General features: G+C 36.8%; 3 protein-coding genes across 4 annotated transcripts in view; 1 reads left to right on the plus strand and 2 right to left on the minus strand.

The window, feature by feature from the left end:
- Positions 1 to 1,098, plus strand: part of LOC114531815 — a 23,866-nt gene extending 22,768 nt beyond the window's left edge. For both annotated transcript variants that reach the window (XM_028553433.1, XM_028553432.1), the window contains one exon: positions 300 to 1,098. In XM_028553433.1, the coding sequence (XP_028409234.1) occupies positions 300 to 634 (335 nt within the window). In that variant the 3' untranslated portion in view covers positions 635 to 1,098. The remainder of the gene's footprint in view (positions 1 to 299) is intronic.
- On the minus strand, positions 975 to 5,129 carry LOC114531810 (hemicentin-2-like). The gene is made up of 9 exons (XM_028553428.1): positions 4,925 to 5,129; positions 4,525 to 4,579; positions 4,307 to 4,456; positions 3,850 to 4,125; positions 3,076 to 3,342; positions 2,663 to 2,917; positions 2,277 to 2,447; positions 1,772 to 2,026; positions 975 to 1,324 (listed from the first exon to the last, which is right to left on the minus strand). The coding sequence occupies exons 1-9, from the start codon at positions 4,970 to 4,972 to the stop codon at positions 975 to 977; spliced, it is 1,827 nt and encodes a 608-aa protein (XP_028409229.1). The 5' UTR covers positions 4,973 to 5,129.
- A 3,759-nt stretch (positions 5,130 to 8,888) lies between these two features.
- Positions 8,889 to 13,872, minus strand: LOC114531809 (hemicentin-1-like). The gene is made up of 9 exons (XM_028553427.1): positions 12,940 to 13,872; positions 12,782 to 12,833; positions 12,531 to 12,671; positions 12,040 to 12,315; positions 11,668 to 11,934; positions 10,872 to 11,126; positions 10,276 to 10,446; positions 9,853 to 10,107; positions 8,889 to 9,773 (listed from the first exon to the last, which is right to left on the minus strand). Exons 1-9 carry the CDS (start codon positions 13,285 to 13,287, stop codon positions 9,397 to 9,399), a joined length of 2,142 nt encoding a protein of 713 aa, XP_028409228.1. The 5' UTR covers positions 13,288 to 13,872; the 3' UTR covers positions 8,889 to 9,396.
- Between the last annotated feature and the right edge of the window lie 577 nt (positions 13,873 to 14,449).

The following is a 14,449-nucleotide window of genomic DNA, read 5'->3' on the forward strand; positions in this document are numbered from 1 at the left end:
AGCAATTATAGAATACCTGGATGATGGATTGATAGGTAACCTAGAAAAACATAATGACATCAAACGCGGAAAGCATAATGTTACATGAAGTTTGCATGATTAGCTCGTTAGACTTGCGGAGTCATCAAACTTCACGATGTGACATCAGCTTTCCGCGTTGGGAAAAACTGTTGAAGAGCATCATGAAGTTAAAGGGGCTTTTAAGCATAACTTAATCAGGGGTGTTTCAGTTAAATATCTAGCTAGTGCTGTATTTAAATTATTAGAAAACGTAGTAATCCAGATTGATTATCCATTAGGAGCTCGTATTTGTGCCGAAGTTTGTCAACATCGTTGTCTCCCCTCTTGCGAATGGTCTTGCTGTATAAAGGAGAATATAGAAGAATACAGATCAGCACATCTTGTCAAACCCTTAGTTCAACATCCTAGCGTGCAGAGAAAGTCCGATTTTGCTGGAGTAGATAAAGGAAGTGTCAGAAATGATCGGCCAATTGTCGGACGTCGTCGTGAGAATATCGAAGAACCGTTAAAGGATGGAAATGAGTGTAATCCTAGTTGTAAACGTTATTGTGTACCATCTTGTCGCTTTGCTTGCTGCCAACCCGTGCAAATTAAAGGTGTTTTGCTTTTGTAATTTTTACCTGCAGAAATTATAATTTCGATTCGATAAAACGAGGTCAAACCGCATGTTGATCGATGGTTTGTTAATGAGTTGGCAGTCTGGCTTGCCATGCAACATTTCCAAAGAAAAACGAAACTTGTGCTTTGTTTATGAACGACACAGCGCAATTATATTTATAATTTAGGTGCTTATCATACTTGTTTCTATAATCAAAACGAAATAATATACGTATATAATTAAAAATCAAATACAAAAGTTTGCATTCGCAAATAGATCTTTATTAAGCCAGGCTATAGACTTTTCGATACTAGTATATATACTAAATAAACAAATCAGCATGCAAAGTCACCATTTATGTTTCGTAAAATACTTCGATTTCATCAGGGCTGAAGTTATCCTCACCGGCCAGTAATGCGTCCATTTTTGACCCGCTAAATTCATACCCTAGCGGTGGTTTATACGTGTAACCAAACGAGCTGCTTGACTTCGTATTACTGTTAGCAAAATCACTGATACTGATGTCGTTGCTAAAAACAACTCCTTTGCTGAAATCTGCGCATACAGCACTATGAGAGTTTTGAAATGGCCTGCTTTGAAATGGCGGCAGATTGGCTTTGTTTCTCAGGGAGAATATGAATGCTTTTGAACTTCTGTGACAATTTCGATATTTTCTGTAGCTGTAACTATAATCGTGTTCTGGAACTAAAGGGGAGAAAATTCTGTTACAACAATAATTATGATACTTTTATTACTCATAATTTACATACACCGTACACATCTGCTAAGAAAATGGAATTACTTCATCCCACATAACCGTAGATGAATTATTTTAAAATTCAGTAAAAATTTTGACTATTGGTTCTATTACAACAGTTTGATATAAGTGATATTACATTTTATCATTATCATCGTAAATCGTTTATTACGCTAGGCTATTAATCCGGCTATTTTTAAGCCAGCCAAAGCTAGCCTCCATTTTTAACCTCCTCTTCACAACTCATTTGATGCTTTAGATATATATATTATGATATATAATAAATATATTACAAAATAAATATATTTGTATTCAGTTTTTTTCTACCGTACGTCACATCCCGGTAATTATAATAAATAAATCAAATTTGGTAGATTAATTAAAATAGTACCTACCTCCGAATTTTATATCTGAGTAGCCACCAAATATGTATACACCAACTCTAATGATTGTAACCGTTGATTGCCTGTCTCCGCATGCGCCATGAAAGTTGAGCGCTGACCAACCATTTTGACTGGCTCGGTAGCAAAGCTTCCACTTGGACAACGTTTTCGTTTGAACTGGTTTAAGAAAGGCAAGAAGGTGATCTCTGTAGTCGTTATGGCTTTTGAGAATTAGAGAGCCTTCCTTTCGTAAAGTGTTGCCAATACCTAAACAACGTTTTGTTCATAGCAAGATAAATAAACAGCTGAATAATTTTTCCACTAGGGATAGTCTTATTATGCATTTCCGTCTAAATGTACAAATAAAAAAATCTCTTTTTGATTCGGAATTATTACTAAAAATCAGGAATTACTACTGAAGTTGTAAAACGTCTTCCGTACTGGATGTGCATTAGAGTTTTCATTCCTATCAGACATTATTACAGAATCACGAGAAAGACACATGCTCTCCACTCACAATATGTTGTTCTTCCTGTCCATGTTGCATTGCGCTGGCATACTCGTACCTCTGAACCAATCATCTGCGTGCCATGATCGCATGAAAATATCATGACATCATCACTACCTTTAGTTAAGCTTATCAGATGTCCATTGACTGGGGGTGCTAGACGTGGGCATTGGATCATATCTGAGAAAAATAAATGAATATTTCAGTACTCAGATCTCTTAATATCGGATGGGTTCAGCAAAGCCTAATGAAGCAACGCGATAGCGATTAAAATTTTAGTATCTATGTAACACAAACGTATAACTATGCATTGGCTCAAAATGTGAATTGTTCACTTTGTTTGGTATAAGTCATCCTCCTGTCTATGACTAAAATTGTGACTCGACAAAGCTTACATATTTTGACAACAGCAACAGCTTTACTTCCCAAAACATTCTCCGCAATGCAAGTATAGTTTCCTTCGTCTGAAACGTCGAATGACTCAATAGTTAACTCTGAACGTGTCTGCTCCGTGATCATCTGCTTCATATCAGGACTTATCCACGTGATTATCGGTACAGGGTCCCCTGTTGCAGCACAAGTAACTATGATCTTTTGCTGCAGGAATACACCTTGTGAACTGGGAGGTTCTTCGCTAAATGTTGGTTGAACTAAAGTATAGAATATAGTACTAGTTTAAGGGTCATTGGCGATTCAAACAAGACACAGAGGTTGAGACTGAATTTTCGACTTTACTTCTTCAAATTGTCGGCTGGTCATAGTTATTGTTATAGTCTTCACGCATTATTCACAATAAGTTCGTTCTTGCCTTCACTTCTCACTTTAATAGATAATGCAGTAAAAGTAGATCCAAACATATTCTTTCCTTCGCATAAATATATTCCTTCGTGCTCATCTGTGACGTGTTCGATATTAAGGGTGTTGTTGTTCGCAAACAAATCACCGTTGGCTTGTTCATAGCCAGGTTTTAACCATCTTATTTTTGCTGGTGGGTATGAATCGATTGGACACTGTAGGTTGATAGCATTTCCATGATAAACAATTGCCTCTGACGAGCTTAGACGTTTTGGTGGAACTGAAAAAAAATGCATTGCTTGTGATAAGTTATATAAACAAATCTTTCCTCATTCAATAATGTCAATAATGATCCCAACGCGAAGACACAACAAAGGAAATATAGCATTAAAAATGAATCGTAAAGCCCAATGCCCAGAGGCTAGAACCGGATTTAATTTCGAACTCGGAATTTTGTGAATGAAATTTGTAAATTTAAAATCTAGGCCCCTTGTATAAATAGAATTAATTGAATTGAATTAATTTTAGCTATGCCTGTGGTTAGTGCATGGCAGATGTGACTAATAAAAAATGTTTGCTGTATAGCAAAGAGTTTTATACTAGCTATAGCTACAAGATAACAAACTCTCTTAATGAATTCTGTTTCGATTTTCCATAGCGACTAATTTCTCGCCATACTGAGATTTCTTGAATTTTGATAAGCTAAGGAAGAAATCTTTACTAATACATTTTTTAAACCAACCCGTTTATATTGTACTCACTTGGTATTCAGAAATTAACAGTTTACCTTTAAAAATAATTTCCACCCTAAAAGTTGCATTTCCTACGGAATTCCTGGCAACACAAGTGTATTTTCCTTTCCTTTCGTAGGTGATCTTTTTTAACTCAAGACTCATTCCTTTGCCTCGTTCTGGAAACAATCGTGTCCCAGGGAGAGTTTCGTTGTCCTTCATCCAGGTCACGGAAGGCACAGGATAGCCGATGGCCATGCAGTTCAAAGTAAAGTTATCCCCTTCTCTGATGAACATTGTTTTGGGAGGGTGAGAGGTTATTCTTGGTAACACTGAGACAAAAAGAAGGAGCGGTAAATGAGATCAAAGGTTGACAATGTTGACAGCCACAACGTCAACAGATAACAAGCGTATACTTTAAAATATAGAGAAACACGCGCTAAAGGCAGACATAGGCAAGAAACAAGAATACACACAAAAAAACGAAGACAGTTACTGTACAAAGACAGTTACCTTCTTTTGATTTCATTATATCCCCAGGATCACCTTTCATCCCTCGCGGTCCTGGCGCACCTCTCTCACCTTTTGTACCATTATATCCCCTCATTCCTCGAGGACCCCTGCCTCCTTGTATCCCCTGTGAACCCTTTGGCCCAGCAGGCCCTAAAAATAATTCAACCCCCGATCTATAAGCAGGCCAAAATCACTGTTCAAATTTGATATCGACAAACCTGGCAGGCAGACCACACTTTTTGGCATTTTATTAGTACCGGTGTTGTTTGGATCCTGTAATGAATATGAGAATGTTTCTGTATACAATGATTGACCTAATGTTGACATAAATGACTAGAATGAGTTTCAATCGCTTTTGAGGTTCTCAGGATATTGGGGTTAGTCTTTTTCACCTTTGTAAAGGCTATACTGTACAATGTTCTATCTCTTTTGCATTTCGCTTATAAAGTGACTTCATTTAATGTTCATTCATGCATGTATCTAATCTACCCACAATGACCTTTTCCAACATCAAGATAGTCCTCTTTTAAGAGCATGTTCTCTATACCCATGCTGTAGTTGACGCTTCAAGACGCTTTCTGACTAGAATTTGGCCTTTCGGGCTTGTGTTACACTTACCAAATTGGCTTCTGTCACCTCAAGCATTTTCATAAAATTTCGAATCATTTTTACACAAGTTTGATTTTTTGTCGAATCAAGCGCTCTTTTGTCTCTGTTTCCATTTTCACCTGATTCCTCCCCATCCTCGATAATCCTTCCCAGATCGTTTTTTGAGTCCTGAAGATCGCATACAGAACAGGATTGTTTTAACTGCGATAGCTCATTTTGCGTCCCGCGCAGAGAAAAGGCCAGATATGAGATTCCTCCAATGCTCGAGAGAGTCAGAAGCAGATGAAGTAAAAAAAGCACTTTAAGACTAGTCGGAAAGTTTGATATCTTTGGTTTCGACATCTTGTAGCGGGGTAAATGAGTAAGGAATAATTGAATGATACGACTCACATACGACTGTTCTCTCGCTTTCTGTAGACAAAATATCACTGATAATTTGTTTAGATGACGTAGTGCATGTCAATTCCTTCCTGTGGTGTTGGGTTGAATTAAGGGCAATATGGGACAAGGTCAAGATATGCCTAAACCACACAAAGGTGAATTTCTTGATCTCTAATCATATATCACGATTTTCCACCAGGAAAAAAAATCGCGCATGAGCAATGGGCAATCAAGGCACGAAAAATTATTACAGTAAGAGACCTTTCACACTAAAAGATTATTATATTAGGGATATTTATTCTATTCGTCTATTGCAACGGTAGTTTACGTATTTCGATATAAACAATAATTTTTTTAAAAAACAGCAAAAGCAACCTCTTTTCTGATTTCAAACATTGGAAACACTAATCAGCGAAGCACTCATGCGCTTCTCATGTGACTCCGTAGTGACGTGCTGATGACGTATAGGACTATAAAATATAGGCACAATACCAACTCGTACCCAGGGTCTTTACTCTTTTACCCTAACCCCCCCCCCCACTCCACTGGGTTGGCACATTACAGCCTTCTACATAAACCAGTGGCTAAGCTGAGCGAGCGCGCAGGGGATTTTGGGGAGGACGCGGCGCGCAGGGGATTTTGGGGGGGACGCGACGGAAAAACGAAGCGTTGTGGAAACACTTTCAAAGTAATTAGCCTAATTATATTCTCGCACTCGTGACTCGTGACTCATCATTCATAGCAGCAATGGAAGCAATGGTCATCGGTCATCGGATCGATTATTTATTTCAATCTAACGATGATATATGTGCGAGAAGAAATTGAAGAAAGGATTTTTTGAGTTAATCATGGTTTTATTTCGTTCTGCTGATTTTGATCAAAGCAATGAACGTGTTAGTCTTCATTCCTGAGGTATTAAATTCGGTATTAAAACAAAGTTTTTTTAATTGAAATCGTTTGAATTTCCTGTAATGATACTGTTTTCGGCTCGAAGTATTTGATAATACCCGTTGTCAAAGCCCTCAAACTGCCTTCATATTGTGAGATTTTCTGTCTGTAGAACCACGGTTGTAGAACATGCGTGATTGGTTAACAGGGGGGGGGGGTGAGGCGAAGATCACAGCCTTCAACCCGAGACTATTTTGTAAAATTATTAAATTATTTCTAATTTCTAAAAAGTGTCACCGACTGATAACTCTAGTTCCATTTTTTGGCCCAGGTGATTTCAAGGGTTATTGGAAGGGGGTGGGGGGAGTTTTCTTTGCATTGATTTTATAATATTTCTATGTTAATTATGAATGTACATCATTGTACATCATTGTAGATTTCTTGCAATATTTAACTACTAGTAATAGTTTTGAATAAATCAAAATTCAAATTGATGAGAATATTGTAAGAAACATTTATCAGGAGACGGCCTCTTAAAAAATGTCAATTGGCCTGCTTCTAATTAAACTCATAACATATATTTACTTGACAATCAACATCTCTAAAGAGCTGTTTCTCACAAAGAATGCTTTCTCATCAAAATAAACTGCTTGTAAAAGACTTGTTACCCTGAAACACAGTGACTACTGAAGAATTTCTCTTTCCTGTTCTGATGAGTTTTAACCCTGTTCTTATTATCATGTGTCATTGGTATGTTAATGGAGAAATGTTGGGTGGAACCCTCACTAATAATCTAAACACAATGATAAATGATCAAGTTAAAGATGGCAAACCAATGTTGGGAATGTTGCCAGTCACCCCAGTGACAGTTACCTACCAAGGTACTTACCTTGTTTTTACAGCTTACATCATAGTAATTCATTTGTCCTTGTTTCGTATTATGCTTCAACTATGCTTGTGAAAAACATGCTTAGATAAAGGTAGAAACTGCCACTAAGACAAGAACCCTCAAGTGTGTACAGCAAAATTATTTCAAGCAACTAATGCTGATGTAGTCATAGTTCTATGTTGTATTATTATAATATGACATAAGGACCGTGTGCTCAAGAGAACAAAATAATGATCATGCGTATCTTCGTAGGTCACTGTCATTGGTGACAGCTGGTGACACTCCAGACAGTGGTTGGCTTTCTTCTACAATATATCACAGATGTCATTGCCTTGGCTAATGGAAACAAGTGGGAACCAGACAATTTAAACCTATTCTTTTTATGAAACTGAATATTCATTGGTGAAGGTGAAAACATTGCCACTATTATCACAATTAATGTTTTCAAAGATGGGCATCTGTGGGGCTTGTTTATCTGTTGTGTCATGTCTAAAAATGTAGAAAGTCTATATTGCTGTTTCAATGGGTAGGAAAGTATCTACAATTCTAAATGGAAATGAATAGTCATGAGATTTTGCTATTCAGTGCAAAAACTAGTACAGAAGAAATATTCAGAATGGCAAATGCTGGTGAAGACTGAAGACTAGCCAAGAAGTACTCTTGAAGACGAAATATACCTATCAATGTGTTGGTTCAAGTTTAAAAGTCGTGAAATATCGTGACGTTCAATTTATAAAACCACTAAAGCAAAAATCCTTCCAAGCACAGTATAATTATATCAAGCCGCAAATACTGGCGAAAACCTTCCCGAACCGTTCTCCCTGTCAGAAGAGTTTTGTCAATACCTGGTCTGCCCATTTTTTGGAAGGCATAGGTATAGGCAAAGCTTTCCTGAGAGAAAAAAAAATTCGTTTCAACAAGAAGAAACATCTGAATTCTGATTAATGCCTAATGGATGGATTTCTTAACATAAGGGTAAACAAATCTTTGGAAAAAACCCCATCTTTCGTCACTATCATATAATGTATTGAGGTGTACTTATGGGCTGTGCACGTTTAAAAAAACTGAGCGTATTAAATTAATCAAACTCAGGGCAATATACAGTATATATACAGTGTGTATCCAAAAGAGTACAATACACGAAATTCAAATCAGTCGTATTCTTTTATTGAGTCCAGTCTGACAAGCTTTTCAAATTAATAGAAGACAGCGCCTCCGTCAAAGATATTCATTTTGAGGTGGATTTTGCCTTCGTGAAGTGTTGAATTATAATAGAGATGTTGCGGTGGAGTGCACAGGAATGGTGTCTTGCCTTCTTGTAATTGTTTTAGGGTGTTTGGTGTCGAATATAATATGATGAGGGTTATTGATCGTTGTGTGCATAGCTTCCATGAAGTAAACTTAATCCAAAATGAAGTGCTTACACCATCTGTCCATTCAGAATCACGCATCTTAACAGCGTGTAATGGAACCTTATGCAGCCAAATTTTATTTTTAATATTATTTTATAACAACGTTGACATCTAATAAAATTTGTTTGTTCTTCAACCAAAAGAAGTTCATCCATCATTTACAAGTCATCGCCTGCGTTAGATCTCTGCATAATACTAAAGGTGTAGTATGTTGCCCAGCATTGCCTTTCATGGAAGGCGGGGGAGGGGGGGTGTTTCCTAGACGAATCTCTTATTTTCTTATATTTTTTTATAAATGAATATTTTCGCAAAAAAACTCCGAACATTTTGTTTAAAGTATTTTACTTCATGCGAATCGAATAGGTGCAGTATTGAAAGTTGAGCCAGCACGATATCGCAAGGAAGCTATAACCCTACATTTCTGAACCATGCAGAATCTTCGACGAGAGTTATACTACTCAATGCCAATGCTTTAATTACTGTCTAAAAAACACTCTGTATATCCCACGTTAAATTTTAAGATTGATAACCTGTATTTTACCCTGTTTTATGTTTATATCATCCAGAGTGCACTATGCTAACAATGTTAAAAAGTTGGCTTTGTAAGTTATTCAAGTCCAAATGTGAACTTAAACGCCGGCGAAGAAAGAGGAAAGTTTTCAGAAAGAGGAAGATGTTTGCACAACGTTTTTAGATTTCTGATTGTATCAAATATTTAAAATTTCTTCAAGCTTAAAATATTGATTTTCACTCAGAAGAGCTTTGAGCTGCCAATACATTTGTTACATTCTACATTGCTGCCGATACAAAGGTACATTTGCCTTAGTTAAAATGGTGAAATTTTTTTATTTTAAGATTTAAAAAAATCTCGTCGAACAGAACAAACTTATCTGCTTCTACCGTGGAATCTCTTAATCTTCATAGAACACCTCAATTTCATCAATAGTAAAGTTTGCACTTCCAGCCAACAACGATGTAGTTTTAGCCTCTGCATAACTGTAAAAAGCTGGCGGTCTGTAGGTATAACCAAATGAGCTGGTTGACTCTGGGTTACTGCTAGCAAAATCACCGATGCTTATATCATTGCTGAACACCGCTCCTTTTGTGTTATCAGCACATACAGCACTGTTGTAGTTTTGGAATGGCATGCTTGTAAACGGTGGAAGGCCGTCACGATTTATTAGTGAGAATAAAAATGCTTTTGAACTCCGATAGCATTCACGTCTGTTTGTTCTATATGTTCTATAGTTGTTACCATAACTATTACGACGGTACTCTCGTACGGGAGCTAAAAGAATTATCGGCAAGTAAACTTAGTTACTTAAAACTGTGAAGAATAATTAAATTTGACAATATAGTATACCCACCTCCAAATTTTTTATCAGAGTAACCACCGAATATATAAATGCCCACTTTAAAAATAGAAACAGTAAACTGCTTGTCTCCGCATGCGCCATGAAAGTTCATCGCTGACCATCCATCTTTGCTGGCTCGATAACAGAGTCTCCAATTAGAAGTGGTTGTGGACTGGACTGGTCTTAGAAAAGTAAGGAGACGCTGGCTGTACTCTTTCTGCCCTTTAAGAATAATTGAACCTTCTTTGTGCAGGCGATTCCCAATACCTAAACAACAAACACCGGACAAAATGCAATTTCAGGCAATTCAGGCTACACTCGAAACAAAGTTTTTAAAGTTCACAGTCTCTGCAATAGATTTTCCCATACAGGAGACATTATCTGAATATCGGTCTTGGACGTCCACTGTTCCGGTGGAATCAACACCTCACTTACAGTACGTTGTTCTTCCTGTCCAGGTTCCATTGCGTTGACACATTCGTATCTCCGGACCAATCATTTGTGTTCCTTGATCGCATGAGAATAACATGACGTCATCACTAGCTTCGTTCAATTTGATCATTTGACCGTTAATTGGAGGCTCCAGGGTAGGACATTTTATGATGTCTGGGAAAGATAAGCAGTTAATTTTTTTAATGATGGGTAGAAAACAAACAGGCCGTGTTGATGCTTCCTCAAGTATTAATCTCAAATCGGTAGATTTTTATTGCGTCATTTTGCGTGGTTTGTTTCAAACTTCGTATTTAAATACTAAGAATACCACAACAAGAAATCAAAAAGGCATCATTAGTTTACGTGAATAAAATCGCTTCAGGTTCTAATATATAACCAGGGAGCAGTGTGACAGGGTCTTTAAACAACTTTACATCGAATGTGGTATACATCCGTCTGAAATAGACAAAAACACTTCTCGACGTTCACCAATCCAGGCTTGTCACAAATTGCAGTTTTTTCTGCAGGTTTAAGTAGCAACATGAATTTTCCGAAAATGCAAAATAGGTTAAAAAGCCAAGATGGCCTAGCTCACTCACATAGTTTTATAGTAGCTGTTACTTGGCTGCCTAAGGTGTTCTGTGCAGTGCAAGTATAGTTTCCTTCATCAAAAAAGTCAAATGAACCTATAATCAATTCAGCATGTTGTTCTTGCGTGACATAATGTCTCTGGCCAGGTTCTGTCCACGTGACGCTCGGGACAGGATCCCCCATTGCAGCACAATCAACTATGACCCTTTCGTGCCGGAATACACCACGTGACGATGGAAGATTTTTATTGAATGTCGGTCGAACTAAAATTGAAAAGGTCTGAGTCAATCTTGGTGCTATAGATGAAACATTGTTGTTTCTTGTATTCGTGTCCTCGTTATAGTTGTTTCCTCGTCATAGTTGACTTTTTATCCTCTGTTTTGTATTGTTCGAAAGTTTCGATGCTTACTAATTATGAGTAAAACGGAAGAGAAGGATTCAACTTTGACGTTGTTGTTATTTTAGTCCCTATTGATGTGTCTTGTCTCTGCTTACTGGCATTTTTTGGTCAATGTCGTTTTTGTTATTGTTGATTCTGTGGTTGTTATATTGTTATGGCTGTTGTTATTGTTGATTCTGTGGTTGTTGTTGTCGTCGTTGTTGTTGTTGTTGTCGTTGTTGTTATGACTGTTTTTGTTGTTGTTGATGTTGTGATTGTTGTCATCGTCGTTCTTATTGTTATGGCTGTTTTTGTTGGTGTTGTTGTTGCGTTGTGATTGTTTTTTGAGGTCGTCATCGTACTTCGGTTGTTGTTGTTCTCATTATTCTTATCATTTGTTCACAATAAAAAATTTTCAGCACTACCTTCATTCCTAACTTTCAGAGATAATGCAGTAAAAGTAAAGCCAAACATGTTTTTCCCCCTACATAGATATATTCCTTCATGTTTTTCCGTTGCATATCCAATATGGAGAGTGTTATTGATATCTGACACTTCGCCAACCTGTAGGGAATAACCAGGCTTCATCCATTTTATGTCAGCGGGTGGGTAAGAATCCACTGGACATTTTAGGTTAACCGCGTTCCCTTTATATCTAATTATTTCTGGTGATATCAGTCGTTTTGGTGGTACTGCAAAATATTTATATGAATTTGGTTGTTTGCATAACGTTTCGCAGATACAAACATATGGTAGACCGAATACTTACCCGCGGGCTGGATTGTTGCCTTGCTTACCTTTGATGATAATTTTTACATCTAAAGTTGCAGTTCCTACGGAATTCCTGGCAACACAAGTGTATTTTCCTTTCCTTTCGTAGGTGATCTTTTTTAACTCAAGACTCATCCCTTTGCCTCGTTCTGGAAACAACCGTGTTCCAGGGAGAGTTTCGTTGTCTTTCATCCAGATCACAGAAGGAAGAGGATAGCCGATGGCCGTGCAGCTCAAGGTAAGTTTGTCTCCCTCGTCAATAAATCTTGTTTTTGGTGGGTGAGAAATTATCTTTGGTGGAACTTGAAAAAGGAGTTTTATGAATAAAAATTCTTATCACATATGAGTAATCGCGATGGTTCATTTGTGTAGACCCTCTTTTTAGTGGTCGTGTGAAAATGCGGTGTTGGTAAACTTCCGAATATCCGGAAAATATCCTCAGCCATCCTCAGTATATTGCTAAAACACGTGCCACGCACTAGCCGTAAATCCACAGACACTGTATAATTGCTGTTACCTTCAAATGCCTTCATGAGATCCCCCGGATCACCTTTCACACCACGTGGGCCAGGTGCACCTCTATCACCCTTTGTACCATTAAATCCTCTCATACCACGGGGACCCACAGGACCTGTATTGCCTTGTGACCCCTTCTGCCCTGTGAATCATTTAAGGTAAACATATTAGTAAAAATTTTAATAAATATCGCATGTGAGGCGATGTATTATCAAGAAGTCGTAATAATACCCTCTGTAGCAATGCACTTACCGGGCAGACAGACAATACTGTTTAGAGTATCACTATTTGTTTTGTTTTGAATCTATATTTAAAAAGCGCAACGTTTACTTAGGAAAATGTTCTACCATTCTAAAATCTATAAATGCAATCTGAGTCAAAACAGATTATTTCAATCATCAACATCATACCAATAAATTTGATTCTTCCAACAGTTTCATAAAATCACGAACAATCTTTACGCAAGTTTGATTTTTTGTTGATCCTGAGCCAAACGCTCTTCTATTCCTCTTATTCTTGTCTTTTAGTGTGTGGTTGAAAACCTTGTTTCCATTCTGAGTTGATCTTAACACATCACTTTCGATTTCGTCTGTGTTTGTTAAACCGCATCTCGATTGTTTGAGTTCCTTAATTTCATTTTGTAATTCACGCAAGGATAAAAAAAGATATAAAACTCCTCCAATACATAGGAGGGTTAGAAACAGATGAAGTGAATAAAAGACTCCGACACTAGTCGAAGAGTGTGACGCTTTTGGCATCTTGCCGCGGACAAAATTTTTCACTGAATTTCTGTTTTGATAATGAATAAATTGCCTAAAGGTTAAAAGCAAGGTCAGATTACTTAGATTCAGGTATTCAATATCTTAGAAATATTTTACGAATGTTCAGAAATCACCGTCTTGCCAATAAAATTACACGTGAAGCCGAATAGTCCAAACCGACAATCGAAATGTCGTGTAAACAATACATCTATTTTTATTGATCGTTGTTTTAAATTTGCTTTACTTTGACCATATATATATTGCTCCAAAAAATGCATGTGTTTGTTTGCTTCCAAATTAATGAAATAAAAAATGGGTTATAAACGTTTTTGATAACCAAACAGTGCAAACATATAGCATGTATAAGAAATATATCAAGCAAATATAGGAAACCTTAGTGGTATAACTTTTAAACATATAGTTTTAATGCATGTATCTTTATTTTACTGCATGTGTTGTCACGCCTTATTACTGTTTTCATACTTCGGTAACGGCTAACGCTGTAAAAGTTCTGGAAACTTGTATACTTAATTCGAAATGACTGAACTTTTGTAATGCGTTGATGAACGTCGATATACGCTATTTTGGATGGCGTTGATTTTAGCTATATATAGCTAGCCTGTAGACTTAATGTGAAAATTTGGCTTATCGGTGTCTTATCTTATCTAAAATTTGAACAAGTTTAAAAAACGTTTTGTTGAGCCAAAAATATTTGTTAGTTTGTTATTTTTTAAAAATTTCGCTCAAACGTTTTTGTGGTAATACGAAATATTCTGTGAGTCTATTAAAATCGGATTACTTAGTGGTAGTTCCGTTGAGATGTTTTAAAAAATTAGCTAAACTGACGTATAAGTCTTTCGCCTTAATTTCGTTCGATTCGGCACTGAATAGCCCTTGACTAAGTTTTAATAACTAAAAAAATTACCGAGTATATAAGTATAATATTTTCAACTGCATGTTAACTGACTACATCCAGGAAGACCCCGTGCATTTACACTCTCATTCATTTTGTACTGTATAAAAACTGTAATTACCGTGGTGCATTTGCATGCATGGGAATTTATGCAATCTATAATAACAATTATTGGATAAGGAAGATAAGGTTTTCGTGATATGTGTTCTTGCATATCACAAAAACCGAGTTCAAAAATTTGTTTCA

Source organism: Dendronephthya gigantea, unplaced genomic scaffold (assembly GCF_004324835.1).
Source record: "Dendronephthya gigantea isolate DGI-Jeju-01 unplaced genomic scaffold, DenGig_1.0 000074F, whole genome shotgun sequence".
NCBI lineage: Eukaryota > Metazoa > Cnidaria > Anthozoa > Malacalcyonacea > Nephtheidae > Dendronephthya > Dendronephthya gigantea.

Coding starts and splice junctions, on each gene's coding strand:
- LOC114531810 (XM_028553428.1), bottom strand. CDS start 4,972: ATGATTCGAAATTTTATGAAAATGCTTGAGGTGACAGAAGCCAATTTG. Junction 3,343..3,849: donor GGTGGAAATTATTTTTAAAG/GTAAACTGTTAA, acceptor ATTTTTTTTCAG/TTCCACCAAAACGTCTAAGC. Junction 2,918..3,075: donor TATTAAAGTGAGAAGTGAAG/GCAAGAACGAAC, acceptor TCTATACTTTAG/TTCAACCAACATTTAGCGAA.
- LOC114531809 (XM_028553427.1), bottom strand. CDS start 13,287: ATGCCAAAAGCGTCACACTCTTCGACTAGTGTCGGAGTCTTTTATTCA. Junction 12,672..12,781: donor CAGTATTGTCTGTCTGCCCG/GTAAGTGCATTG, acceptor AATGATTCACAG/GGCAGAAGGGGTCACAAGGC. Junction 12,316..12,530: donor TCTCATGAAGGCATTTGAAG/GTAACAGCAATT, acceptor TCCTTTTTCAAG/TTCCACCAAAGATAATTTCT.